This window comes from Larus michahellis, chromosome 3, assembly GCF_964199755.1.
Source record: "Larus michahellis chromosome 3, bLarMic1.1, whole genome shotgun sequence".
Lineage (NCBI taxonomy): Eukaryota > Metazoa > Chordata > Aves > Charadriiformes > Laridae > Larus > Larus michahellis.
In genome coordinates, this window is record NC_133898.1 from 35,666,982 (window position 1) to 35,694,575 (window position 27,594).

General features: G+C 42.6%; 1 protein-coding gene across 9 annotated transcripts in view; it reads left to right on the forward strand.

The window, feature by feature from the left end:
- Positions 1-27,594, forward strand: part of TTC7A (tetratricopeptide repeat domain 7A) — a 176,218-nt gene that overhangs the window by 138,618 nt on the left and 10,006 nt on the right. For all 9 annotated transcript variants that reach the window (XM_074579665.1, XM_074579662.1, XM_074579663.1 and 6 more), the window contains one exon: positions 2,331-2,533. In XM_074579665.1, the coding sequence (XP_074435766.1) occupies positions 2,331-2,533 (203 nt within the window). The remainder of the gene's footprint in view (positions 1-2,330; positions 2,534-27,594) is intronic.

Here is a 27,594-nt window from a genome sequence, read left to right on the forward strand (position 1 = left end):
CCTCCCACACCATTAAATCATTTTTTATTGACTATTGAGCCTGCAAAGAAATGGACTGAACTTTAATACGCTACATTACCATACCATAAAATACAATTTGTAGATTCTGTGTTGCTGCACTTCCTCTAAATAATTGTTATTACTAAAGAAGATTTACAAGCCCCGTTGAAAGAAAGAATAAGTACTCTCCATTTTGTATGCATTGAAGCACCGGCTGTGCATGATTTCACATCTAAACCCCCTTGCTCCTGGTTCTTTTCTGAAATGAAACAAGTTACATTATGCTGTTAGTTGCTAATAGAGCTTTTAATATGGCAGTATCCAGAACTTCTGCTGACTTTAAACAGTGCCAGGATTTCACTCCTCCTTCTGTGCCACTAAGTTTGTGCTAACTTTGCAGATTAAGTGTTTATCTTCAGGCTGTGAATCGTCACTTTGCACATCCCCATCCTCATTATTGCCACATGCACGGCATCAGCTGCTATACAGCGCTTGGCAGGAAAGTGCTCTGTTCCTTGGGAAGTGCAAGTAAGATACTGTCCTCCCACAAACTTTTGAATAAGGCAGCACACATACTCAGCTTGACAAGGTACATGGCCTTGCTTTCTGTTATTATAGGTAGCTGCATCCTCTTGGAGCCAAGGGAAGGGATGCATGCTGAGATTTTATAACAATTAACCAGAGAGAAATAGTATATGAGTCACTCTTAAAGAATATAGCTCTTACCACCAAGGAACTAACGTTTTGCTCATGTTGACAGCCTTGGAGAGTGACATTTTTCTGTAGCACAACCTAGGAATGGCTAAGAAATATTCAAGAATTTTCTTAACAATGTCTCACCCTTCTTCTAGAAGGACCACTTCAGAAGTGGAAGCTGTTCGGCCATGCTGTTATTTCAGTACACGATTGTTTTCAGTATACCAGTAGAAGTGCTATTTGTGGTCCCAGTCTCACATCAGATAGGCCAAGGACTGCCTTTGAGATGTTTTCATGCTACCTGTCCCCCTCACAGAGACTTCCTGAGAATATTCACTACCTTTAAAAGTCAGGGCATTTAAGGTTTTGTCTAATTTCAGAATTATTTACCTAAATCTGGAGTCTGAATTAGTCATTTTGAGTTGGACTCTTGAACTGTCAATACTTACTGCATTACCACATCAGTTTAAAAAAAAAAAAAGAGACTTTGAGCTTTTGAAGTGATAACGTGTAGAACGTAAACAGGTTATGGACCAAAGAGCAATGGCTGCTGTATGAAGAGAGAATTATTTTATATACATATGTGCATACATACATACATGCATATATACATACATATATCTAAAAACACAATTTCCCTTTTCAGTTATGTGTGGCAGTAAAATTGACTATCTCTTTTGAAGCCTTTTGCAAGGATTTAATACATAATAAATCTAGAATTAGAATAGACTATTTCAGTTGTAAGGGACCTACAATGATCATCTAGTCCAACGATGATATAGTCCAAATCCTGAGAAATGTTAAAGTTTATTTATGAGATATGCTATGAAATTTATGTTTAACATGAAAAATTATCTGATTAACAAATTTACAGTCAAGCACATTAGTATACTGGTTACATTTTTTTTCCTAAGAAAACCACTAAGATAATCACTAGTAGTTGAAGAAAGTAAATGACTGAGCAGTCTCTTCCAAGAGAGCTCTTTTGTTTTTCTATAGAGTGTGTATGAAGAAGTAGAAGTGTGAATACACAATATAAACATGTCTCTATGATAAATGCCTTTTGATTTTAATAGTCTCTGAAAAAGAGACAACTATCTCATAAGCTAGACAAATAAGCATAATGAAACATTTTTAATCATCTTTTAAAATGTGGAAATGCTCTTTTAAATAAGTTATCTAATGTCCAGCTCAGTCAGATGTATCCTATTACTCTGACATGTTTAAAGTTCTCAGTAGACAGTGATGGCTTATTCTGTTCTTTTTTTTCCCAGATTATTTGGAAATACTTATGATGGCTCCAAGTGGCTACCAGCCCTGCTTCCTTAGGGCTCAATTCAGCACTGTTTACATTCCTGATTGAGGAATCCATCAGGCCGTCCTCTGTCAGGACAACACCTAAAGATATCCATGAACATCTGTATAGAGCCCTTAGCATTAAAAAAAGATCCATTCAGTGAATCCACTTGTGACAGTAAGCACTAACCATAGTAGTAAGCACTGTGCAGAATCATGGCCTCATGTTTTAATGTGCTTAAGGGAGATGATATGTAATTAATGGGTAGAAAGGTCTCTGATTTATTTCAACTAATGGTAGGGTGTTTTTTGGGTTTTGTGTTTTTGTGTTTTTTCAGCTGAACTCTTCATGGAACAACAGCATCTCAAAGAAGCAGGCTTTTGTATCCAGGAGGCAGCGAGTCTTTTCCCCACATCTCATGCTGTACTGTACATGCGTGGGAGGCTTGCAGAGATGAAAGGCAATTTGGAGGAGGCTAAGCAATTGTATGATGAAGCACTCACAGTGAATCCAGCTGGAGTGGAAATTATGCACAGCCTGGTGAGTTTGCAGGGGCTCAGCTCCATTATAGTATTTATGTTCCTGATTAACTGTAATAAGAGGGGAGAGGGCTCATGCTTGCTCTGGATGCCATTGTCTTCCTAATCCTGAGAGCAAGTGACTGTTCCAAGAATAAATTGGGTAGCTTGAACCTCTATTTTAAGACTGGATTGAATGTTTTTAACTAATTAGGACTTGTGTCAAAAGTAAATATTTTAATTGATAAAGGCTGATAGTTTTGGAAGTCAATGCAGTGTTTTGTCTTTGCTGCTTTTCCTACTAACTGTTATGCATTTTAAATAAGCAGTACACTGATGTTTGAAGGATCTGAACTAAATAACTACAGAACATAGATACATACGGGGTTTGTAAACTTTGGGCTGGAGTCTTGTGTCTACTCAAATCAAGATAAACTATGAGTTTACGATAAAATTAATGTTATTATCTTAAGCTGTGGCTTAGCGCCAACCTTGTGTAGGGGCAGTGACTCCACATTTGTGGGTTGTTTTGGTAACACTCCTATCTAGCAAGTAATTTTTCTGTTGCATTATCCCCAAAACAAACTTATTTATAGACACAGGGCCTAGAGCTTAATAATAGTAATATAGAAAGCTTTGTGGAAGACCAAAACTCACTTCTCTTCTGAAATCAGAACAGTTAATCATATTCCATCAATGATGTGTCTTGTTAACCATAGCCCTTACTAGGTCTCTCTGGGATTTTAGAAGTCTTTCTTGACTAATTTAATTTTTACAGGAATTCTACATCTGCGTGATCACATTGTGTCTTTGTATCTTCCGGCATAAGTTTGGTCCTGAGGAGGTTTGCAGGCAACTCCAAAACTGAGGGGGTATCAATGCACAAGAGGAGAAACGTGAAGTGAAGTTACTATTGAGAGAAAATAGTAGAACCTACGGGCAAAGGATGAGATATTTGGTAATAATGAATGTTCAGTGCAAACCCAGCAAATGAATAGCTGGTGCATATGTCAGGAGAAGGTTACAAAACAGCTATGCAAGTATCAGGCTTATAGGGGGCAATAATATTACTTTGTTGCTATGATCCAACCTTTACAAAATCAGTCAGTAAAAACCTGGCAGGATAGAATGACATTCTTTGCTCAGTTAGTGCCATGATTTCAGACAAGTCACTGATATCAGAGCAGCCGTCAAGTTAGATGCCAACATGATGCTAATAGCTTTCATTTTTGTCTTATTTTATGGGCAGAACCACATACTGTGTCTTCCCGTTTCAGTTGCTTGCAATTTTCTGAAACTATAGTAATTTGGAATAAAAATTTCTGAGATGCACATCTGCTCTGGCCCAGTTTACTTCGGAAAATGTCACCCAACATGACTTAACTGTTTCTGAAAATGAGGCTAAAGAACAGACTTCAGATATCTTCTTTACTGTGCTTTAGTGTCTCTAGGTTTTGTCAGGAATGAGTTGTCTTTGTAACATATTAATGTGCATTTTACCATCCCTAAGAAAATCCTTCCAAGGTTACCCAAGTTACAACCTTTAAAAATGTGCTTAGTAGAGGTGTATTTCTGAAACCTCTAAGGAGTCTGTGGGTGCTCATTCCCCTCAAACCCCAGTAAGCTCCGTCATCTCTTAGTCAACATGCTCATAGGCAAGCTTAGGAAGTGTGGGTTAGGTGAGTGGACAGTGAGGTTGATTGAGAACTGGCTGAATGGCAGAGCTCAGAGGGCTGTGATGAGCAGCGCGGAGTCTAGTTGGAGGCCTGTAACTAGTGGTGTTCCCCAGGGGTCAGTACTGGGTCCAGTCTTATTCAACATATTAATCAGTGACCTGGATGAGGGGACAGAATGTCGCCTCAGCAAGTTTGCCGATGACACAAAACTGGGAGGAGTGGCTGACACACCGGAAGGCTGTGCTGCCATACAGAGAGACCTGGACAGGCTGGAGAGTTGGGTGAAGAGGAACCTAGTGAAGTTCAAGGGCAAGTGTAGGGTCCTGCACCTAGGGAGGAATAACCCCATGCACCAGTACAGCTTGGGGGCTGACCTGCTGGAAAGTAGCTCTGCAGAGAGTGACCTGGGAGTCCTGGTAGACAATAAGTTGACCATGAGCCAGCAATGTGCCCTTGGGGCCAAGAAGGCCAATGGCATCCTGGGGTGCATTAAAAAGAGCATTGCCAGCAGGTCGAGGGAGGTCATCCTCCCCCTCCACTCTGCCCTGGTGAGGCCACAACTGTGTCCAGTTCTGGGCTTCCCAGTTCAAGAAGGACAGGGAACTGCTGGAGAGAGTCCAGCGGAGGCCTACAAAGATGAACAAGGGAATGGAGCATCTCTCTTACGAGGAAAGGCTGAGAAACCTGTGTCTGCTTAGCTTGGAGAAGAAAAGACTGAGGGAGGATCTCATCAATGCTTGTAAATATCTAAAAGGTGCATGTCAAGAGGATGGGGTCAGACTCTTTACACTGGTGCCCAGTGACAGAACAAGGGGCAATGAGCACAAACTGGCACACAGGAAATTCCTCTCAACATGAAAAACTTTTTACTTTGAGGGTGACGCAGCACTGGAAGAGGCTGCCCAGAGAGGCTGTGGAGTCTCCATCTGTGGAGATACTCAAAACCCACCTGGATGCATTCTCATCCAGCCTGCTCTAGGTGAATCTGCTTTGGCAGGGCGGTTGGACTAGATGATCTCCAGAGGTCCCTTACAGCTCCTACCATTCTGAGATTCTGTGATTCTGTGAAGGGATCGGAGTAAAATTTAGAAGAGGGGAAAAAGACAGTGAGATGGGGAATTTGAGGGCAGAGACTCAGTCCATAAGCAAGTAGGGAAGAGGAAAGATAAATAAATAACAAAGAGAAATAAGGATAGATAAAAAATAAGATACAATGAAATAGGTAACACTGGATAAGAATGGATAGATAAGAAGAATGAGATGGGGCTAAGGAGTGAGGGTGAGACTCATGGGTCGAGGGGTGGGCATGTTGGAAAGGAAGAATTAAAGGGGTCGGTCTTAGGAGAGAGATAAAGGAGTGTGAACCTGTATGAGTACTTCTACTCCGTAGCCTTCAGTCTCCTTAAAATTCTCAATCTCCCCATCCTGGTGCCAGCAAATATCAGTGAAAATCACTTGCTTAAGGATGTGTCTCATCTCCTTTAGCTTGGCCATGCTGGCAGCCTGTGGTTTACACCTGTTAGCTAAGATAGCAAAGGTCTGGTCTATCCCTGCTGATATGAATCATGGCAGTAGTTATAGGATGCCACATAATGGCATTCCTTTGTATGCTTTTCCAAAAGCTAGGAAATTGCACATAACAAGTTAGAAGCATCTGATGAGCACTATAGAAAAGCCTGTAAAGAAATTAATCATTCTGCCTTCAGAACAGAGCTGGGATAATATGCAGTAAACAAGGCTTTTAGGGCTATGCGTCAAATACAAAGGGCAAAAATAAAATATTGAATGGCTGCTAGATAAGTGATTTTTGTCCTGTGTACTGAATGAGACAGTGTCCTCATGGGGAACTTAAGGCTGGGTTTATGCTATTGAGGATATAATGTAACAAGTGTTAAATTCTCCATCTCCTGAAGGCCATCAGAAGAAGGCTTTCTGAAACGTATACATTAGGCAAGTACTAGCCGTACTGTTATTAAAAATACAGGTTCTTTAGCACAGTATGTTCAGTCTCCTACCAGAGGGAAATGTATGTCTTGGATTATGCAAGAGGCCAAACTAGATTATCAGCTAGTTCCAAGTGGCTTGAAACTGTGCAAGAGACATACACAGGCAGCTGAAATTAAATTTACACATGCTGTTTCGGTGCTGGTCTCCCCAAACATTTGAGTACATAGTTTTCCCACTGTAGTAATAGTGTTGTGGTTGTATAATAGTTTAGTGAAAGAGGGTTGGTCTGGTTATGAGAATTACTGTTTGACTTGGTGCAACTGCCATCCAACTGACCTAGTCCACTTTAGCGGAAAATTGTGCTGTAGACGGTGCCCATTCTCCCTGGTGTATCAGCATCAATTAGCAAAGTAGTCATGTCTCTTCCCCTGGGTTCTCAAACTGGGTTGTCAAAGCTATATTTGGAAAATTCCAACCTGAAGAGCGTTGCTGGCTTTAAATGAAGGGCACAGATCTAGCAATGAGTAAGTCCATCAGGTGTCAATAACTTCACTTTTACACAGGGTAGAGTCACCACCATAATAAACAGAAGCTCTTCCTCTGCAGAGCTGAAAACGGCTGCATTTTACTGTGAATGTAGGGTGTTTACAGTAGCTGTCAAATCAGTGTGCTTTCCATATAAAGCAGGCTGCTGCGTGGAGGAGCAGCTCCGTACAGCAGGACTGCAGTGGTGAGTGCATCTGATGAGGTGGGCGGCACGCTCTGCTTCACAGCGGGGGCTCTTGGCAGTTGGTGTCCAATACCGGGGTAAGCAAGCCACAGGCACGTTGAAAACACCACATAGTTGTGCTGCTTCTTGCTAGCACTTGCAGTTTGTAAGTGATGCCACAGGATCCGTAAGAGCCTGTATTAAGAATCCACCAATGGCCTTTACAAAGTAAATACTACTGGCTAGTACCTAATCTAAGGAAGCACATTTGTTTTCATTTTGAAAAAACGCATAGAATCAGGTTTTGGGGCTATTGGGAGCATACTTATGTACGAAAGTACTCCTGGTGAGGTGTGGAGCTGCTCCTTTGGTTGAACAACTGTTTGCTGTCAGAAACTATTAGTTTGACTTGGCCCTTAGAAACTGTACATACTGTAAGACCACAGCTCTCTTTACGTCATATGATTTGCTAGGGGTTTTTTCACGCATTTCTCCTCATTCTCTCTCACACATTTCTGTCTACCCTCCCTTTACTAGAACAGCCCTGTTCTTTTTTTTTTTTTTTTTTTGTTCTTCCCTTTCACAGGCTCCTTCTGGGGCCTGCTTGCAAAGATCATAGAGCACTTCTCCCTCCCACGGGAGCTGATGGAGTTTCCACTGAGTAGGTATCTTCACTGGTCCAGAAACAAGAGCTTAGCTCATATACTCTTGTCTTACACTGTGACTAGTTGACCGTGCCAGATGCTAATCTCTAACAGCACACCTCTAAACCAAATAACTATGTCGTACTTCTTTCAGCGTGTACCAAATTTGGTTATATAACATCATGATATACACAGCTTTGGGTCGGTGATAACAAAACTGACATGTGCCCAACCAAGTCAGAAAATACAACATAAGCCAGGGCAGATGACACCTCCTGTAAAGTGATACACAAATTCACCTACCTGTATGCCAGTAGAGAAAGACTGAAGTTTGCTACTTCCTGGCCACGATGCATTCAGTACCAACCTCCCTTTTGATTCAGTGGAGGACAGAATCGATGCCAGCATGTTGGATTTGGGTCTTAAAGCTGCATATGTAATATTGCAAGATGAACTAAAAACATAGATGTTCAGAGGACTCCCGCCTAGCATGTGTCTCACATAGCACTTTGTTGAGTTAGAGCAATTCTCAACATGCTTTAGTTTAGGGAAGAAGAAAGAGAATTGTGTATTTAAAATGGAAGGAAATGGGCAACCTCATCTCTGTCACTGTGCCAGATTTAATGAAAACAAAAAAAAAAATCAAAACAAAAAAAATTTTGCTTGACTCATACTTGAGTCTTATTGATTGCAGTGGAAGATTGTAATGATTCCTCACTTCTCTTGAAGCCTGGGGCAAGGATGATAAGGTTGTTATCGGAACGTGACGTAGCTGTCTGCACTGCCTCATCCCTATGTTTGATAGCGAAAGAAATTGAAATACGTGTTGGGTTTTGTTTGGTGAGTTTTTGTGAAGGTGAAAATGGAAAGCAGTTTTCATAATGTACTTCTGTATGCTGTTGTTACCACATAAATGGGTGGAAAACATAATCTAGTGAAAATGTATTTGATTTATTCCATAGCCAATTCAAGTAGAATATACAGGTAATACTGTGTCATAGTTTAGCCCCAGTTGGCAACTAGTACCACGCAGCCACTTGCGCACTCCTCCCCGTTGCAATGGGGCAAAGAATCAGAGGAGTAAAAGTGAGGAAAAACTCATGGGTTGAGATGAAGACAGTTTAATAGGTAAAGCAAAAGCTGCACACACAAGCAAAGCAAAATAAGGATTTCATTCACTGCTTGCCTTTGGCAGGCAGGTGTTCAGGCATCTCCAGGAAAGCAGGGCTTCACCATGTGTAACGGTTACTTGGGAACACAAATGCCATTACTCTGAACGTCCCCTCCCTTCCTCCTCTTTCCCCCAGCTTTATATACTGAGCATGATGCCACATGGTATGAAATAGCCCTTTGGTCAGTTGGGGTCAGCTATTCCAGCTGTTTACCCGCCCAACTTTTTGTGCACCTCCAGTCTACTCACTGGTGGGGCGGTGTGAGGTGCAGAAAAGTCCTTGAGAGCTTAGCAACAGCCAAAAACCTCAGTGTTCTGCTAACACTGTTTTCATCCCAACTGTTTCACATGCAGTGTTGTAGACTCAGTGTTAAAAAAAACCCTCATTGTCCCATGGTCTTCTACTGATCTAATTATTACCTATATAGACTTTCATACAATACAGTGTTCTATTTCAAATGTTGTGTGTTAACCTGATCTCGTTATCGCAGCTCTGTTTCTGTCTCTTCGTGCCTATAGGGGCTAGATTTTTTTCTGAATGGTCAGCATCTCTAACGAGTGGATTGTGATTTATAATAGCAGTGAGCAGTGTAACAGTGTTGTCTTGGGTCCTTGCACAGGTGTTAAGTGTCCCAGCTTGTGAATACAACACAGGCAGCAAGCATGCAGTTCCAGTCTTTGATATATATTCTTCATTCTACTTGCCAGAGACATCTTTTTAGCTGGTGGAACACAAATTTCTCTCTGATGATAGTGCTAGAAGCTGAAGAGCTTGCTTGAGAACAGGTTTTTGTATAGGTTATGTTCCTTTTGCCCAAGATAAGTACATTGCTTTTGATTAGATTTGAGTATTTAAAAACTATATGATGCTTTGTTTAAATCTTCTGCTCTTACTTGTTCAGTTGGATGCAAGAGATAAATAAAAAGAAAGAGCCTGCACAAAGAGTCTTGGACTGTTTAATTTGGCCTTCATTGTGTACTTAGGATGCAATTTCATGTTCATTTGAGTAGAAGAGTCAACCTATTGTCTCCAGACTCGCATTTGGTAGCATCAGGATAATTTGAAGACTACAGTTTCCACTGATTAGAACATGGAAATGAATTATTTCTGTTCATTTATTTCATTTTACCTCACAGTATGGTGCGTGCATCCTTGTTTTCAAAGGCATCCATTCACATAATAAAAACATGCCTTGATTGCTTAATATTTTTAAGGATGACATGCATTACTTCCTTGGGGATTTGTTTCATGCTGCCATGAAGTAATCATATAAATCATGGGGCAGCTTCTCAGCATGGGTAAATTATCATAGCTCCATCATACGAAGGTCCGTATGTCTTGTAAGGTAGCTAGGACCCTAATTAAAAGCATTTTTACCTTGAAAGATGAAGTTAGAATGCATTCCATGCTTACATGTGGGAATAAAAGAGTGTAGTTTTCACATTAATAGTCATTTATCATCTAAGGAGCTCTGCTTTATATCCATAGTTTATCCAATTTGTTTGCTATTTTGTAGATAAGTATGCTGTGGTTTGCTTCCATTTCCTAGTGACATTTCTTGCTCAGTTTTTTATGTTTGTGCACAGAGAATTGAACACCACAATTGAAGTGCATCTCCCTGAAGTTAGGAAAACTGTGCATTTGTCCTAAGTGTAATTAGGTAGATAATTGTATCTGGAGAAACGATGAACGACTGGTTTTTATCTCTTCTGGAGATATTTCTTCCTAGCTGCATTTGATGCTCCCCTGCTCTTGTTTTGGCAAAGGTGATAAGCAGAGTTAGGGGCTGGGTAATTTTGATTAAGTGGACCGTTGTACTACTTTGTGATACTGAGAATGTTTTTCATTATCACGGCTATTACTTAAATACTTCAGTGGGATCTTTAAGAAATTGCTGTCATAAGAACTTAAATTTCAGTAGATAATGACAGCAAAATCAATTTCTAACTGTTCTTTGGCATATAAAACAATTGAAGCTTTACTAGTAACACTATTTTTAAAGGGTTTTTTTGGTAAAAAAAAAAATATATATATTCAGTTTATTACTTTAAATATTTTTGAATGGTACCAGATGTGTTTATATTTATCGTCCGGAATTCCTGTATGTAAAACCTGCTTCAAGAGAGGATTATTTTAAGGTTTTGATGTGTGTATTGACTGTAGTTTTTAATTACATTGTTTCTGTGTGATCCTAGGTCAGCATGGCTTCTGAGTTAGAGTGAAATACAAAGAAATAGAAAAATAAAAACCAGCATCGCAGATCAAGGCACTTAAGATATTATGTATGCCATGTCCTCCAAACCTGAGAAGCCGCAAGCCGTGTTATTGGGACTGTTTGTGGGGGATGCCGATGCAGAGGCGATTGATCTCTTGGCATTTTAGAAAGAGCGAAATAGAGCACCCAAAGCAAATGTGCGAGAGCAAGCGAGCTCCCGGGTTCTCTTCCCAAGCTGAGCAGCGTTTCATGGTTTTTATCAAAGCGCTTCAGGGCTAGGGCTTCGCTACTGTTGTGCAACAGGGTGGGTCCTTCCTCTCCCAGGGAGCAAAGAACTGCAACTCAGTCATTTTCCATTGAAGGCAATCCACCGAAGAGGGCTGGAGAGGAGGTGGAGCCCTGGCTCTCCCCATCCCCGGCATGGCCAGCGGAGCTGTGCTTTCCGCTGTGATTGTGTGTCACACTTCACTCTAAACCTCTGTAAAACGGGGATGAAGCTGCTAATCTACTTCATCTGGGGTTTGTGGAGCTTAATTAATATCTGCGCATACTTTCAGATGACAGGCGCTCTGTAAGCGCAAAATCTTATTTATTCTAATTATATGTCTTGATTCCTGTGGTGCTTTACTCATTTGGGCTTTTGGACCACAAATTATTTTAGGCAAAGTACTGCGACTGTTCGACACAAATGATGTGCTTTACAGCTCTGAGTACCCTTATGTCCCTAAATGTAAGTAGTGATGAAAACATTATTGCGGTGGGAGTGGGATTTAGGAGGCAGATCTGTGAACTATTTCTTCCTCTCGCAAGGATTTGTTTTCATTAGAGGAGTCTGCCTTGCCTGCGTGTTGTGCCTTGCCCTCCATTGTATTGATAAATTGTTACAGCAGTGCTGTGAAGGGCACAGTAAACAGAAGCAAATGTGAATCTGAGGGCTTTCTAGCACAGCCCTCTTCTCTTCCTGGGGATAAGATATGACAACGCCTGCAAAAAATAGCTTTTTGCAGGGGGGGAGGGAGGGTGCTTCCTTTCTCTGACAGTGAATGTATCCTTCTGCTCTGCAAATTCAGTGCGAGCAGAATGTCTTTGTACCAGTACGCTTCTACAGTTTCCCCTGGTGAGAAGGGGGTTGGATTTTTGAGAGAGAGATGACAGACCTAAAGGTAGAAAAAGCATTTGGGTAGACAGTCATTACAAGCCTTTCCAAAAATGGAACGGCTTTGAACAAAGTGCCTTTTATTTATTTTTTTTTTTCTTCTTAATTAAGTAAGCAATAGTGACAGTCAACAGGAGATTCTAGCAAGCCAAAGGAAGACCAGTGACGTATTCTGTGATGCAGCTTGGAGAGTTACAGACTCTGGGACTCTCTTAGGTCTACCTAATATGGAGTGTACAAGAAAAGACTGGAAGGGTGAATTTGCTAAGTCTTAGTCTCCAGCAGGATATTTTTGGACTACTCTGACGGTACAAAACATTTAAACGGTTTAGCCCACCCCATAAGTTTTCCCTCGATGTGGGGAAATCCCTATATGCTGTTAACAATTTTTCTCACAATTTTTTTTCTGTTCAGTCCTCTGCATTTCTCCAGTACATAGGTATATGAGAGAGAAGGGGGAAAGAATTGGAAGGGACATAGAAGAAACAGTAATAAGCACAGACTGCTGCTTACTTTAAAATACTGAGGTAAAGCATTGATCACTCAGAGGCAGTTAAAATCACTTCTTTACCCGTTAGCTGTTCAACAGGTTGTTTCTTCCTTTTCCATCCCTCTCTGCCTCGTAGATTTCTGTAGGAGATGAGTCCATCCTTGATTTGCCCCAGGAGGCTCTTTCAGTGCTATTTGCTATTTTATCCAGGCAAGGTAAAATTCACTACAAAGAATCTGAAGTGCACTTAGGTCAGAAGCTTGTTCCAGTGGTATTGAAGTGTCCGAAAACAACAGAATAAACAATCCAGTACCAAGAAACTGGGAGGAACTCCTAAGCACTTTGGAAAATTCGACTCCTGAGGCAGGAAGTTAATACAGGTTTCCTGTTTGTTCTTGGTGGCATCTAAACTTCTGCATTTTTTATGTGTTGAAAACACCCCTCTTGCTCCTTTCCGCTCATCCTTCCGCATGCTCCTATAAAGCTCTAGTCTATCAATGAGCTGCTGTTTAATATTGCTAATGTGAGTTTTGCCTATGTTTTTGCGAAAGTGCTCAAGACAGAGAAGCCCTGGCTGGAAAAAGAGCAGGGTAAAAAGCCCAAACTGTCTATGATGGGCAGGGATGGGCAAGAGAGAGCTTAACTTGTCAGGGTAGCAAAACAGCCTGGGAAGGGATACATTTGCTCTCTGCAGGTATGTGTGGAAAAAAATAGTGAACGCTGTGGGGAGACAAAAGCTGAGTCAACTAAAGGATGCAGCTTTATCTGCTGTAAATTGGCACCGGAGATTGAAGAGGGCTCCCAGCCATTGGTGCAGAGAGGTTCTGGAGTAGCCTTCCAGGACGAGATGTGGGAAGAACAATCTGACCCCTCTTATGCTGGAGCTGGCTCAATTTACAAGGAAGGGAGGGAGCAGCCCCAAAGGTCCCCATAAGTAGTACTTAACCAGACCCAAAACAGTGCTTGCCCATTGTGGTGTGCAGGCTGCTCTGCCCAGATCGCCAGTGATTGAATTCATACTGTCCTTACAGTATAAATTTAGCTGGACCCAGAGAGTCCAGCTAAAAATGTCTTGCAGACCCACCTGCAGTCCTGCCTTCTTATTTCCTTTTTCTGTTGAAGAACTTCTATTCCCAGAAGCATTTTGTAATTATTTTGAGTTTTATTATTTTTTAAATTAGATGTGGAGTTTGAACATTACTAGGGCTTCCCTGGAACACAGCCCTAACCTCCATTTTTTATATATATTTTTAATGAGTTGTCAAGTAGCTTGTGTGTATCATGGAGTGGAATGATGGATTTAGCTGGACCCAGGAGAGTTGCACTGAAATTCTCTTAAAAATAAGCAGCATTGTGGCAGCTCGGCTCTATTGACAATAACGTCAAGTCAGGTTTAATAGCGTAGTTCCTTATTGAATGAATCCACCCTGTAGGAAACAGTATGACCTTCCTGTGTGTGTGCAAGACAAAAAATCAATGTTAGTCTCTTGGGAGGAAAAATATAAGATTAACGGAACAGCTGAGTGAGTCTAATGAGAATCAGATGGCAAGAATGTTAATTTGGAAGGAGATACTCGTAGAAGCTGTCTGAAGGTATAACGCGCTAGTTTCCATATATCACCAAACGTCATGTATTCTCCTTAGATACATATCTGCAAGATGTAATTTAATGGATTTGCAACTCTTCTGTATGGCTTCCTGACAGAACAACATGGGATTTTCAAGCTAATCAACTTTCAGTGGGGAGATTTATGACCAGTGTAGTTAGCCCAGCCTTTCCTCCATCAGGAAGGGCACGGACTGGAGACAGTTGTTGGGCGCAGCATACCAACTCAGAGCTGCTTAATCAGAAACAGGCTTGAGCATCTCTGTCTTGCGGTTGCTTTCTGGAGTCATGCAGTTCACTGGCATTGTCGAACATAATGTTTGCCTGAATCAGTCCTCATTACTAATATTTTTGGAAGTTGGGTGGGTAGTAATTTTTCTGTCGTGCTTCACTTACAAAGCCCTTGGCTTTGTAAGAAATAAACAAAACAATGGGCTTTTATACTTCCTCTTTGCATCTGAGAGCCTGAGGTGGCAATTCCATTTTAAGTGCTTTTAAGTCGTAGGTGAATGTTCACGTTGCCTATTTCTTAGCCTTGAGCTTAGGCAGATGCATTGGTCGCCCTCTCCACCTGTTGCCCAGAGAGAGGGACTTCTCCAAGGTTGTTGCGGAGCCTCTTTTGCTTCTTAGGCTTCTGCTCTGCATTGCCTTGTGGAAGAGTCTACCTCTCTTCTTCCCCTGAAGATGTAGGGAGACTGTGCAATTAAAGTGGGTGCCTCTGTTTGTATGGATCACATACCTCTTTAAATTAGTCACATGAGGCAGGTGAGTATCTGGTGCATGGTCTAAGGCAGGAAATGAGGTGAAATTACATTGGCTTGTTCCAGAGAAGTCACTGCATTGATGTTTTCGTATTTAGCCCAGTTTTCTCAATGCTTGTGTTCACCTGTTCAGCATTTATTTTAATACAAAGGGTAGGCTTATAAAAGCATCAGGTTTACAGTTGCATCACTTACCGGGCTGTATCTGCTTTCCAAGATTGTCACCAGCATAAGAGACTGCAAATAAAAATCAGCTGGAACACACATGGCAGCATCTCAGTAGTGCCAAGCTGTAGAGTGGAGATTATTTGTTTATGCTTTTATTTGCCAGCATTGACTAAACAAAGATAAGAATGTAAAGGCTGTAGCAGAGCTTCCCAAACAGGATTAGAGGGGTGATAGGAGCTAGCACTTAGCATTACAACAATAGATGCCAATGTGGGAGAGATGTCACTGCTCGCTGCTCCTCTTACATCCTAAGAGCAGAGCAATGAAAGAAGAGGCAGGTCTGTGGAGTTTTATGTGAGGTTTCCTGCTTTATTCAGGAGTATTAATCTTTTAGGGTTTGATACGTTACGTTTGTACTGTGTGAGCTTTGCTTTGATTCCCCCAAAATCCAAATGGTGGTTAATATGACTCTGAAGGAGGGCCTTACTTTGTGAGCCTTAGTAAGTTTTACAACAAACAGGGCAAGCTCAATATAAGCTCTGAATTGAGTGGGGAACAGGCCTCCAAGTCGTCTAATTTTGAATGTCAATGTGCATGGTACAGGGCTAATTGAGATACACAGAAACTGCCATGTGCCTTTTTAATTGCATTTAGACAAGATGTACAGTATTTGAGTCAGCTCGGCAGCGTTCCAGCTGATGAAAGTGTTGATGACACCTGACACCAGTGATGATATATTAAGTGTGCTTAATATCTTAGCGCACATGTCATGAGGCACATTAGAACCATAGAATAATTCAGGTGAGAAAGGACCTTTCCTCTGGAGGTCATCTAGTCCCACCTCCTGCTCACAGCGTGGCCGACTTCAAATATAGAGCAGGTTGCTCAGGGCCGTGTCCAGCTGAGCTTTGAGTATTTCCAAGAATGGACATTCCATCACCTCTCTGGGCCCATGTTCTGATGCTGCACCACTCCTTGCAAAGAATTTTTTCTTCCATAGCTAATGAACCATAATTTCCCTTGCTGCACCTTAATCTGTTGCCACTGAGCACCTCTGAGAAAAGTTTAGTCCCACCTTTTCTCCAGTCACCCACTGGGTAGCTGAAGGTGGCAGTCGGGTACCTCCTTAGCCTGGAGAGGGAAAGGCTAAATAAACGCTCCTCTCCCAGGCTTTTCATATCATGGTCCCCTCAGCCATCTCAGAGGCGCTTCACCTGGCCTTCTCCAGTTTGTCATCATCTTTCTCATGTTGGGGAACCCAAAACTGGTGACAGCATTCCTGATCCTGTCTTACAAATGCCAAATAGAAGAGAATAATTACTTTGGTCTGCTGTGATGCATTACCTAATGCAGCGCAGTCTGCCATTAGCCTTCAGTAGTGCATGGGCAGCCATGCTGACTCCTGCTCAGATGTTGCTCACCAGCATCCCTAAGTCCTTTTCTGCAGACCTGCTTCTCCCCAGTCAGCATCCAGCCTGTACAGTCGCATGGGGTTATTGCATCCCAGGTGCAGGATGTCACTGTTCAGCAAGTGTGATTCCTCTTAAAGCTCCAGCAAGACCTCCGTCATTAAGGGCCGGAGGCGAATCACGCATAATGATCACTTACAGCAAGTAAGGCTTTTACACTCAGAATAAGTAAAAGATTAAGTTTGGTGAGTGCTTAAATAAAATATAGAGCTGCCATCTCTGAGTTATGCTGAGATTTTGGTACCAACTCTGAATTTTTTCAGTAACCCACAGTGCCCTTTGTACAGAAAGCCACACAGCGTTCAGTGTTCTTTTCCACATTGTAGACAGTAAGGAATGGTATTGCCCAAGGCAACGTGAACAAAAGCAGAGAAATGTGATAAAGTTAGGCCTGTTGGGAAATCACTCGTGATTGGAAAGCTGTTGGAGTAAGACACCTTCGGTAGGAGGGACCCCGGTGTGACCTTGTGATTTTGTGCTTTCAGTGTTTGTTTGTAAACAGGCAAGCTGCTGGAATGGTTCTGGCATCCTCTGTGGCCTACAGCAGGCAAGTAAAAGCATGTGTATGTGTGTACCCACACCTCTTTGCCTTGTACCTCAGAGCTCCTAGAAATGTAGTGTCAGCTAATTTAACAGGCTCAAATTTGGTTATGAAACCTTAGATGGAAGGAGCATCTCCTGCATCCCTTGAGCAATCTCTTCTGGTTGGGGTCTGGTGCTTTGGAAAGGGGACAGGTCCCCAAAGCCGTTCGGTAGGTGTGCTGTGCCCCAGGGTAGAGCCAAGTAAGAAAATGAATAACCAGATTCTCAAGAGGACTTCCCTTGCAGAACTAGCAAGGGCCGGAGGAGTCTAATTTGTTGGAAGAGTGAAGCCTTGTTTGTAAGCAGTTAGTGATCCTGAAGCGAGTAGAGCAGGAGGCTGAGCGAGGGCAACGCTGGATACCTGAAACAGAGAGCCACTAGGAAACCACTGCCCATGCTTTGGCTCTCGTACACCTGGGGCTGGTAGCTCTGGAGGTCACGAAAAGCTGCTACTCCATTTATTAGCATGGCAAATGCCATTGCGGTTCAGTGGTAAACTTATCCTTGTAGTCTCTGTCTCTCCTTGTGTTACAAGAAACGGCCCCCCCTTCTTCTCCGCAACCTGTCAGGCCAATCTGTGTCCTGCAGACCTTAACACCTGCATTGAACATGACATGAACCAGCACTAAAGAAGCAGCATACGGCTGAAATATTGCACTGGTTCAGCACATTTACACATAACATACCAACCTGGCCAAACCTAATTGGTAGCGAAGGATGGACTATGAATTGCTTTTAAAATAAATTCTTGAGCAGCTCTGAGATTGGGATTATATTTTTAAACAAGGAGAAAGGTCAGCTTCATCCTTCTGTAAATATTCCCTGGGGCAGTGTTCCCCAAAGCAGCTAATGCTGAATGAGTCTGGCACTTCTGTGGGATTGTATGTTTTTTAATAAGAGAGCAGTATTATTCTCTTGCATCTAAACAAAACCTCTAGAATTTCTGAACTCCTAGTTATAGTAATTTTAATTTTTGTGCCAGGTTGGCAGGCAGTGGTATTTTCTCTTTGAGGCTGTCACTTGCAGCTGAGCAGAACACAGGAGTGACTAATACTGATAAATGAAGCTAGGTCAAATTAAACAAATGCCACAGTAAAGCATTTCTAAAGTCATACATGATCTCGTACTGCATTGTGAGGCTCAAAGCTTGATGTTGTAAAGGAGTATGTAGACTTGTTAACGTACAGCCAGACCCACAGCTTTTAAATATTTTCTGAACTGAGATAATGTACATAAGGATAGTTCAGGACAGGCTTCTCCAGGTACAAGCAGATATAAGTTCTCCTTGTGGCTTCAGTGAGAGTAAAAGATTCTGCACAGATTTCATGCACATTAAGAGCAAAATTGCCTGCAGTATCTTCGGCACCGGTTTCATGGACCATTTGGTATCCTGTTTGCCTGAAAAGTGTCTTGCCTTGAGAGCAAGAAAAGTAAATAGATGTAGAGAGAGACTGATAAAACCTACAACCCCTGGAGATTTCCAGGCTTCAGGAGCAGAAACCCTCACTTTAGGATTCCTTGCTGTTATTCCTAGAATACCACAAATAGGTCAAACAAGCAACCTTGAAAGCTCAGAACTGCTGTTCACTAATGATAAATGATTGTGCAAGTGTTTGAGATAAGTGTTAATTTCACATTTCTGCAGCGTTAAATTATTTTTCTTTGAGTATCACCGTAGTCACCAGTGGTTAGAAGACTTTCTCAGCTCAGAGATTTTGTGTTCTCTGAGAAATTCTCTCATATATTATTTGCTGTCTGACACAGCAAATGAGACAGACTGGAAGCATATACCATTTTTAACTAATCTCTTACTTTGAATAGTGAATGAAGAACAATCAAAGGAAATGGTTTGAAAGTAACCCATTGTTTCAAAGCAGCTTTCCCAAACCAGCAAATATAAAATAGCAGCATCGAAAATAGCAGCATCACAAAGTAAAAATGGTGTATATGTGAGATCCTTGAGACAAAAGGCAGCCTATTTTTTATAAATCTATTTTTAGCTTGGTCAGCTGTACTAAGTGATTTTATCAATGTAGCTAGTCTCTGGAATAAGAATGTTCACATAACGTAGTGTCAATTCAGGCAGCTATGACAAGTCGTGATATATACATGTAGCGCATCCTTTCAAATCAAATTCATACAACTGAAATTCTGTAAATGGATTAAATCTTGATAGTCTTGCACTTCTCAGTTCCACTCTCACAAGCTGGCATCAAACAGGGACAGAAGAGCAGCCTTGTTGGAAGCACAGCCCTGCTATTTTTGCATACTTTGAACTGGATGACTTGCAAACTTTTTCCATCTCAGTGGTCATAGAGCCTGTCACAGTTTGAGAAGAACCAGAGGGACTGCTTCTCTGCATCTCCTAGTAGAAGAGAGCTCCCTTTAGAAGAGGCTTCCCTTGCACAGATGCTGGTGGTGAAAGGTGAAACCTTTCAAATTAAAAGGAATTATGATGGCTTTTAGGTATCTATGGCAGCATATCTCAGTGCTTGGGGCAAGGAAGAAAAACCTATAGTGTGCCTTTAACACTACCTAGGCTTGAGATGTTAGACAGGATTTGTTGTTCTCAAGGAAGGGGGTTAGGGAAGGAGCTGTGTAGGTGTGGATGCCACCCCCTTCCCCAGGTGGCTAGCACTGCTACCTATAGCTTTGAGAAGCCTAAGTAATGGTGCTGGAACATTACTGTCACTCACTCACTGCACTCAACACAAGAACCTGGTGCTTCCATGGCTCCTGCAGGATGTTGGGAATTCAGCACTTCCAGAGGTAAACTAGGGAAGAGATAAAAATAACTATCCCAAACAAAGCCACTGTGCTTCCAGTAATCCCCATCTGAAGGAGGAAAGGCAAAGGAGGCCTTGAAAGCAGCTGGCTTTCTGCGATACTGTACATCTTGAGTGCCGCTGCTAGTGCTTTTACACCACAAGTAACCAACTAACAGCAGTTGTGGTCAGCAGCCCTGGCCTCACAGCGAAGGACAGGGGATGGCCAAGGTTAACAAGGACAAAGTGTTTGATAAGCAACACTTTAAGAAGGTGAGAGAGGACCATGGGAGGATTTTTTTTTAGATTTTACTGTCCGAAAACTTAAGAGCGGTTTCAACACCTCAGTAAAGCACGTGGGCAGTGCATAGCAGGTATGAAGTTAATTTAAAAATAACGGAGTTTTTTGAAAAATGGAATGAAACTGTACAGCAAGTACGATCTGAACGTGGCCTGCTGTGGCTTCCTTCCTGTGCATTGCAATACACTGCATTGTGGGGCTGTTCATCAGCAACAGAGCAGGGGTTTGTATTCAGCATTATCCCTATTATCCTCCCTTCCACCAGCACCCCTAAATCAATACTTGCATCATGTGTTTGGCACAAGCATCTTATGCTCGTTCTGTTTGGACTTGTTTTGCCTTGCAAGTGATCTTGTGAACGAGTTGGCTCAGACTTTAAAAACCGAACCCTCTCAAGTATATCTTTGCAGAGCATTTTTCAGCCTGAGCAAAGCTGGTGCCTAAGCAGGAGGGAAGAAAAAGAAAAAAGCCTTTTTTCAGACTTCTCCAAAGTGCAGCAGGGTCACATAGATTTCTCCGTAAGAAACTCCTGCAGCTGTCCATCAGAGCTTGCCAGCAGCAGAGGCTGGAAGCAGAACAGGGGCTGGGGGAGGGATTTCATTTTTGTACTGGGCCAGATCCTCTGAATAATGAAGCCAAGTGGGTAAAAGCAAAAGACGTGTTAACTGAAGCGAGCTGAACTGTTCCTTCATCAGTGCCTGAGGCGCTCTCGGTTTATCCTGTGTTTAATTCTGTCATTTTGGGCCCCAGTCCTGCACTGATGATAGAAGGGTGGATGCCTTAGTCAATCAAAACCACCAAACTTTAAAATCATGAAAACCAGCCTAGCTACTCTGAATTTTGTTCAAACCAAGCCTGAACAAAGGTGTCGTTATTTAAATCGAAGCTCCAATGTAAAAAATAACAAAAATCCAGTATTGCACATGCTAAGCTCTAGATCCTCGTTAAGCTGTACCCTAAAACCCACAAAATGGAGATGATGTAGAAAATCCTCAACCAGCCTCACCCCATTAAAGTACTGAAGTTTTGCCAACATGTCCTCACCAGAGCTGTAGCCAAGGATTTAGGAGGTCCGTGTTTGTTTAAAATTGTCTCCAGACTACCTGAAACTAGAGGCCCAGGATCTCTGCAGAGCCATTGGGCATTGTTTTTATTTGTTTTCATCTGTGCATGAATTTCTTTGAAAATACCCAGCAGAGCAATAAGAAGGGATTGTTTTTAATCTTTAGAGATGATAGCATGCTGTTATGCATCAAGGACACTCACAAACAAAGCATCAGATAAACTGTACCAGGAGATTTTAAATTTTTTTTTTACCTCCGGGTTTTTCCGAAAATAAAACGCATTCTGCATGGAGCTTGCTGCTGCTGAGACATCTGTAGGTTAGGTTTGTCATCCCAGAAGCATTAACGCCACTGTGTTCAGACAATGTGTGTGTGTGTGCGTGTGTGTGTGTGTGAAAATGCAGCTGGATTCTGCTTGTGCACAGCACCCTGGGGGAGGGCAGTCATTATTGCTACAGGGACAGCTGGGGCCTGGCCTTGAGCCAAGACCTTGCTTAATGCAATCGGAAGATTTTGGTGGTACAGAGTGGATTTTACATCCCTTGTTCTGGGAGAGGGTAGCTGAAGTTGAGAGTTTTATGCCCTACTGCCACCGGAATTTAAAAGTAGTCTGTGCATTTTTTTGTGTTATGCGGGCAGCACAGTGGACAAGAGTGTCTTCTGCCAGCCAGGTTTCAAATCATGTTAACAGCATCTATCTACGTAGCTGTAAATCTATCATTTCTCTTGTTTAGATCTCTTCCCTGCCTGAATGAACGAGGTTATAAAACACGGTAATTATAAATCTCATTGACTGCCTTGCATTCAAGGGCGTGTTCCCCCCGAGCACTGCTGTGAAGCGTGTTACCCAGGAGACTGTCCTGTACAATCCAAAACAGAATTATTCTGACCCAGCGAGCTTGTTGTGGGGGGAGAACATTTGGGATGCTGACCTGCTGCCACGGCACAGTAAATGCATTTTTCTCATTTCACAGCGGGGCAATGCTGCAGTACAATAAGGCCAATACATTCAAGTATTCTTTTGAGGCGTGACTTACATCTCACTGACAAGTGCTGGCTCCCTAAAGATGCAGAAAGGGAGCCTAGGACAGCAGTCACAAACCAGAAGTCTTGCTGACTGTCCATGCAATTTCAGCAGCTTTCTCTGGAGGTTTGGTTGTCTTCAGCCTTTCCAGGCAAAACCATAAATACCTCAGACAATATAACATAGTATCAATAAAACCTTTTCTTAAAATGTTCGAGTCAGGGTGTGCTCGTAAGACAGGCTAAAAAGCCTGTGACCATTTAATAAGTGACAGCTGGGGCTTCTGCCTTGCACTACTAACCATAGCACTCTTCAGTACCATCCTTTCCCCATCGATCTGATCGTAGTCAGAATCTGTACAGGTACTTTCCTCGGTCCTGAGGGGTTTATTATTGGTATCAATCATGATGCCCTATAGTCGAGAAACTACATGAAGTCCTGTCAATCCCCCACCCTCGCAAAAGGGCTGTAAAACCTAAGCAGTCTTATGCTCTGGAGGAAACAAAAAAGGAAAAAAAAAAGAAGAGGAAAGAAAGCACTTCCTAGAACAGTAGGAAACACAAAACACGGCTGTTGCCATCCATTTTCTCAATTACTGTCAGTGCAAAAAAGGAGCACAGTGCTATGTGGTAGCCCAGGCAGTTGCATCCTCTTTGTGCTCAAGTCAGAGAGGGAGATGAGGCGCAGAGCAGTCACTCCCAGCAGGTGTGCAAACCAATTGAGTCTAATTAGAAACATCCTGCTGAAAATGTAAATGTTTTACAAGTACATCATCCCCATCAGGGGCTGCTGCTGGAGCCTGTGTTTCGTTGAGGCATTGACACAACAACAACAACTGGAGATGCCCCTCTCCCTCGCTCGCTGGCTCCAGTGCTCCCCAGACACATGAGCGCTGGACTCGTGTCGTACTGCTGCACGGTGGGTCTTTTCCACGTTCCTGCCTCCCTCCACATCTCAGAGACGCAGGCTCGTTCACTTAACATACCCATGCCCATTCCTCCTAGCACGAAGGCAGACCAGAATCATTAAAGTGAAAGGGCTTTGCTAGGTTCAGGAATGGATGCAATGCTAGGGGTTGTACTGGTCTGTAAATGTCCTCTTCGCTCTATAGGGATTAAAAAGACTTCACAAAGTTTGTGATTAAATTTATTTTTTGCTTAGGTCTGTGGGCAGCACTGGAATGTATCTTATATGTATGTTTCTTTGTGATTGCAGGAGTTACCCATTTCATTATATTTAGGCAGTTGAGTTTTTTCACTGGTTAGCTGAAAATCATAAAAGATTGATTTTACCCTCTCTCCTGATGATTTTTCCTCTGGCAGTTCTCAAGAAAATTAATTTTTCCCTCCTCCAAGTACAGTATCCATCTGTAGACTACTGCTAAACTATATAACCAGCAAAATAGCTGGTCTGTAATGCACACGGCTCTGGTGCCAGCTAAACATGAGATACTCTACAGAAGTTTTCAGTCAATTCAAACCTGGTTCAGGTTACTAGCCATTAGAAGTCATCGCCTTACCTATTGTATCTGGAGAGGTTACAACTATTTTTTCCATTCTTTTCAGTTAAGTGATGGGCTGATGAGCCCATGCCTGCAAAGGAGGTATGCAGATGCTTTAGGAAATCATGCGTGTGGTTTCTATAGAGTCTAGAGTCAATCCTTTAATAAAAAGAGAATTCGCTATTCCTCCCCATATGTGATTTTTAGACAGCGCTGTACTGCTTTAACATTATTCAGAGCTCATGTAGAGCCATGTATCTGCCAAACTGACAGCTTCTAAGGTGCTTCTGCAGGAGCAAGGACTTGTCTGAATGGTGAAGTGCAACTAGATAGTTCTGCTGCTGAACCAATTCTCTACAAATCCCATGCGCTTGTATTTATGTGAGGCTATCAGCACCTTTGCTCAGTATACCTACTTTGCTTCTAGAACAAAAATGCAAATATTAGAGTATAAAGCTAAATACCTTAGTCACATGCCAACAAAAGCAATTACTGACTGCTATATTTTGGCTAAATATTTTGATCTCAAGTATCCATCTGTGAAAGAGTATCGTATCACTTTGGAGTTTTAAACAGTTACAGAAACCAGACAGATCTGGACAAAATATGCTTGGTGCTTGGATGAGTAACAGTTTTTTTATGCTTGACTTCTAGAAAGATGACTGCTATGAAAGTGTCTGTTGTGGTTATTACATGACAATTAGCAGTTGTTTCTCTGCTGACAGATGTCCACATCAAAAAGCACTGATTTTCTCTTTTGTTTGCAATTTTAGAGATACCATAATCAAGTAGCTTAGACCATCTCCAAGAGATATTGTCCTTTGCACCAAAAGCGCAGCCTCATTGCCTAGGTTCATGCTGGGGAAAGTCAGATTGTGAAATATTCTAGCAGATGATGTATGTGGAAGTTTAAGTCCTTTCTCCCAGTACAGAATTAAAAATTGCAGTTATTTCTGTGGATAGATCTCTTATCCGGGGTAGATGAGCAAGCTATATTTCAGCATTTTATTTACTAATGAACTGTTTCAACAACAAAGCATCATACAGTATGCACACATCACATTGGTGGCATTGCTTATCTGGGACTGCTAAGAAGCAAGAGAAGAGAAAGGAAGAATTTGTCAAGAAGGGGAGAATGATTTCACATGAACACATTCTGGTGAGCAAAGTTCGCAGATTCTCTTACTGCACAGCTATAGCACAGAACATGTCTCAAAAGAAAGCTTCTTAAAATGTCACAGACAAGAAGTATTATTCAGATAATTCAGGGGGAAAATAGCTGGTTTACATTAGTGCTGAAAAGAATGCAGTGCAAACTGTGACCTAAATGAATACTTCTGCCTGTAATCCAGAGGCCTGTCCTCTAGCCTTTCCCTCCTGCAGCCCACTGAAGTTAAAAGCAGTCTTTGCGTGAGGGCTTTTTGCCTGAAGTAGGATTGCAGAATGATGTGCTGTGCCTGGCAGTGTGATTTTGAAGCATTTGCTAACAGGCAAAGGTCTGTGGGAGCAGACATGAGACTGGCAGGTGGGATTTGATAGCAGAGATTTTGTGCAGCTGCCAAAAAATCACAACCCAGATGCTGGAGCTGAACACATGCTGCCTGATAGGAATGGTGTTCTGGGGAAAAGAGGAAGCTGGCAAGTGTCTGTCAGAGAGAAGAATTTGATTCTGGGTCCAGCACTGACTTACCTCGTCCTTCTCCTGGGGTCAGACAAGTCACAGCACTGTCCGTGTATCAGTGACTGGCTGAGCATGGAGGTGTACTGCATTTTTTCATTATGCTGCACCTGAAAAGTACCTCACCAAGTCAGACCCCTCTTTGCTTCTCCAGGAGCTTATTTAAATCCCCTGCTTACTGTCTGCTTTTCCTTCCCTCTTTCTTTTTCTTCTCTGCATGAGCTATCTTCTCTGAGCTCCCTATTCCCCTCAGACATTCATTCTGCAAGGTACATTTTTATTGCTGCTCCTCAGAGACTGTATTCTTCCCGAGACATTGATCTTCCTTACTTTTTTCTCCATCCCTCCTCTGTTGGAGGTCGGCTCCCTCTCTGAAAAGCACCAGCAAAAAGAGAGAGCAAGCATGCATGCATTGAAAGAAAGAAAAGCACAGCAGCAGTCCAGCCCCGTCTTTTACCCTTCCACAACTACCCTGATCAATAGATAACTAGGACTAGCACTGTATCCAGGCACTAAGGGCATCCACAGACCAACGGGTGGCTAACATGCTCCCACACCCTGGTATGAAAGATCTGGGCAAAGCCAGCAGCCTGTAAACCAGGCCGAGCACTTCACCCTTTCTGCCCAAAGGAGGAATTTCCTAAAAATACATGTCCTGACATACCACTGAGCCACATGGCACAGTGAGTGCAATCCTATTTTGAGCCCGCTCTGCAGGGTGACATAGCTAGTTACACCTCCTCCCAAAAATGGCACGTCAGCAGCGCAACACTTGCTGGTGGACCATCAAGGCAGCCTCCTGTGGGACGGTGCTCTCCACTGGAATTCCCCGTCAAGTGATCACACGCTCCTTGTGGAAGGCTGTGATTGCGGGAAGCATCCCCAGTCGTGCTGAGTATATTCAGGACAGCTGCTTTCTGCCCCTCGGTACAGCAGTGGTACTCTGCAAGTCCTAGATAGGTGGGTTATAGGCTGCGGAGGAGAGAGCGATCAAAACTAATTCGAATCTGATCCTAAGAGAAGCTCTCCCAATGGATATTATATCTGTCTGGCACGTATCTTTTGCAGCTCTACCAAGCAGGATAATGGTAAAGCAACAACGTTTGGCCTTTGGAGATGATCGGTAGCCTCCTTCCAAACCATGGCTGGTTAGCAGATTCTGTTTTCCCAACTCTGAGGCTTATTGCAGAATCCCAGGAATGTTCCTGCACTTCAGATATCCCAAAATAACTGCTCTAAGCTCTCCTTGGGGAAAAACAATCCTTAGAGCAGACTCTTAACTCAAATTTTTGTGTTGAAGCAGCTGAGCTTGAGGGAGAGGACTTGTCTTTGCCTCTAGTCACTGGCTCCCACAGGAGAAATGAGGATTTTGGATGCTCCAATTAATAAGTTTGTGTGTCAGCTCACTCACTGTCCAAGGAATTGCAAATACTTTGTCCTCCTCATTTCTGGTTGCTGCAGAAACCTCCCTCCCCCACTGCCATCCTCCCTGCAAAGCCGCTAGTTAGCTGGCAGCTTCAGTAGCCCAGCCGTCGGAGCAAATCCCTGGCTGTGCAGCTCCTGAGCACCAGTTAGGAGCGGACAGAGTTGTTTTGCAGGTTTGTTGCCCACTCTCTTCCTCTGCAGTTGCTGAGCTTCCTTCCTTCATCCAGAGGAGACAGCAGAGCCATCACAAACAAGGTGATAAGTGATTCTCTGACACTGAAGCTTAGACACTTAGTGTCACTTAGACACTATGAGTGGCCATTTCCTCTCCTGGGGGAACTGCGCATTTCCCTCATGAGTGAGAGACCAGACCTGCTGGGGTGTTTGGGGTCGTTGGAAGCAAATCTGATCCACTACGCATCGCAGAGATTTCAGTCCATCAGCGGGAGGGCTGGTGCTCTGCTTCTCAGAGGTGGATTATCCCAGTTTCCAGGGAATCTGTAGCGCCTGTTTATCTGTGCCAATCACTTGCGTTCCTCTGCTGCGGTAAGTTATTCTCCATGTCCCTGAGGTGCTCATTACCACATTATTCAGGCTCTGTTTATATAACTTTAGAAACCAAAATAAATTCCTAAAAGATAAAACTCCCCAGCTCTTCTCTGATCCCTTCTCTAAAGTGTGTGTAACACCTTACAAGAGAAGACCCTGACACATTTCTTAAACCCCTGGA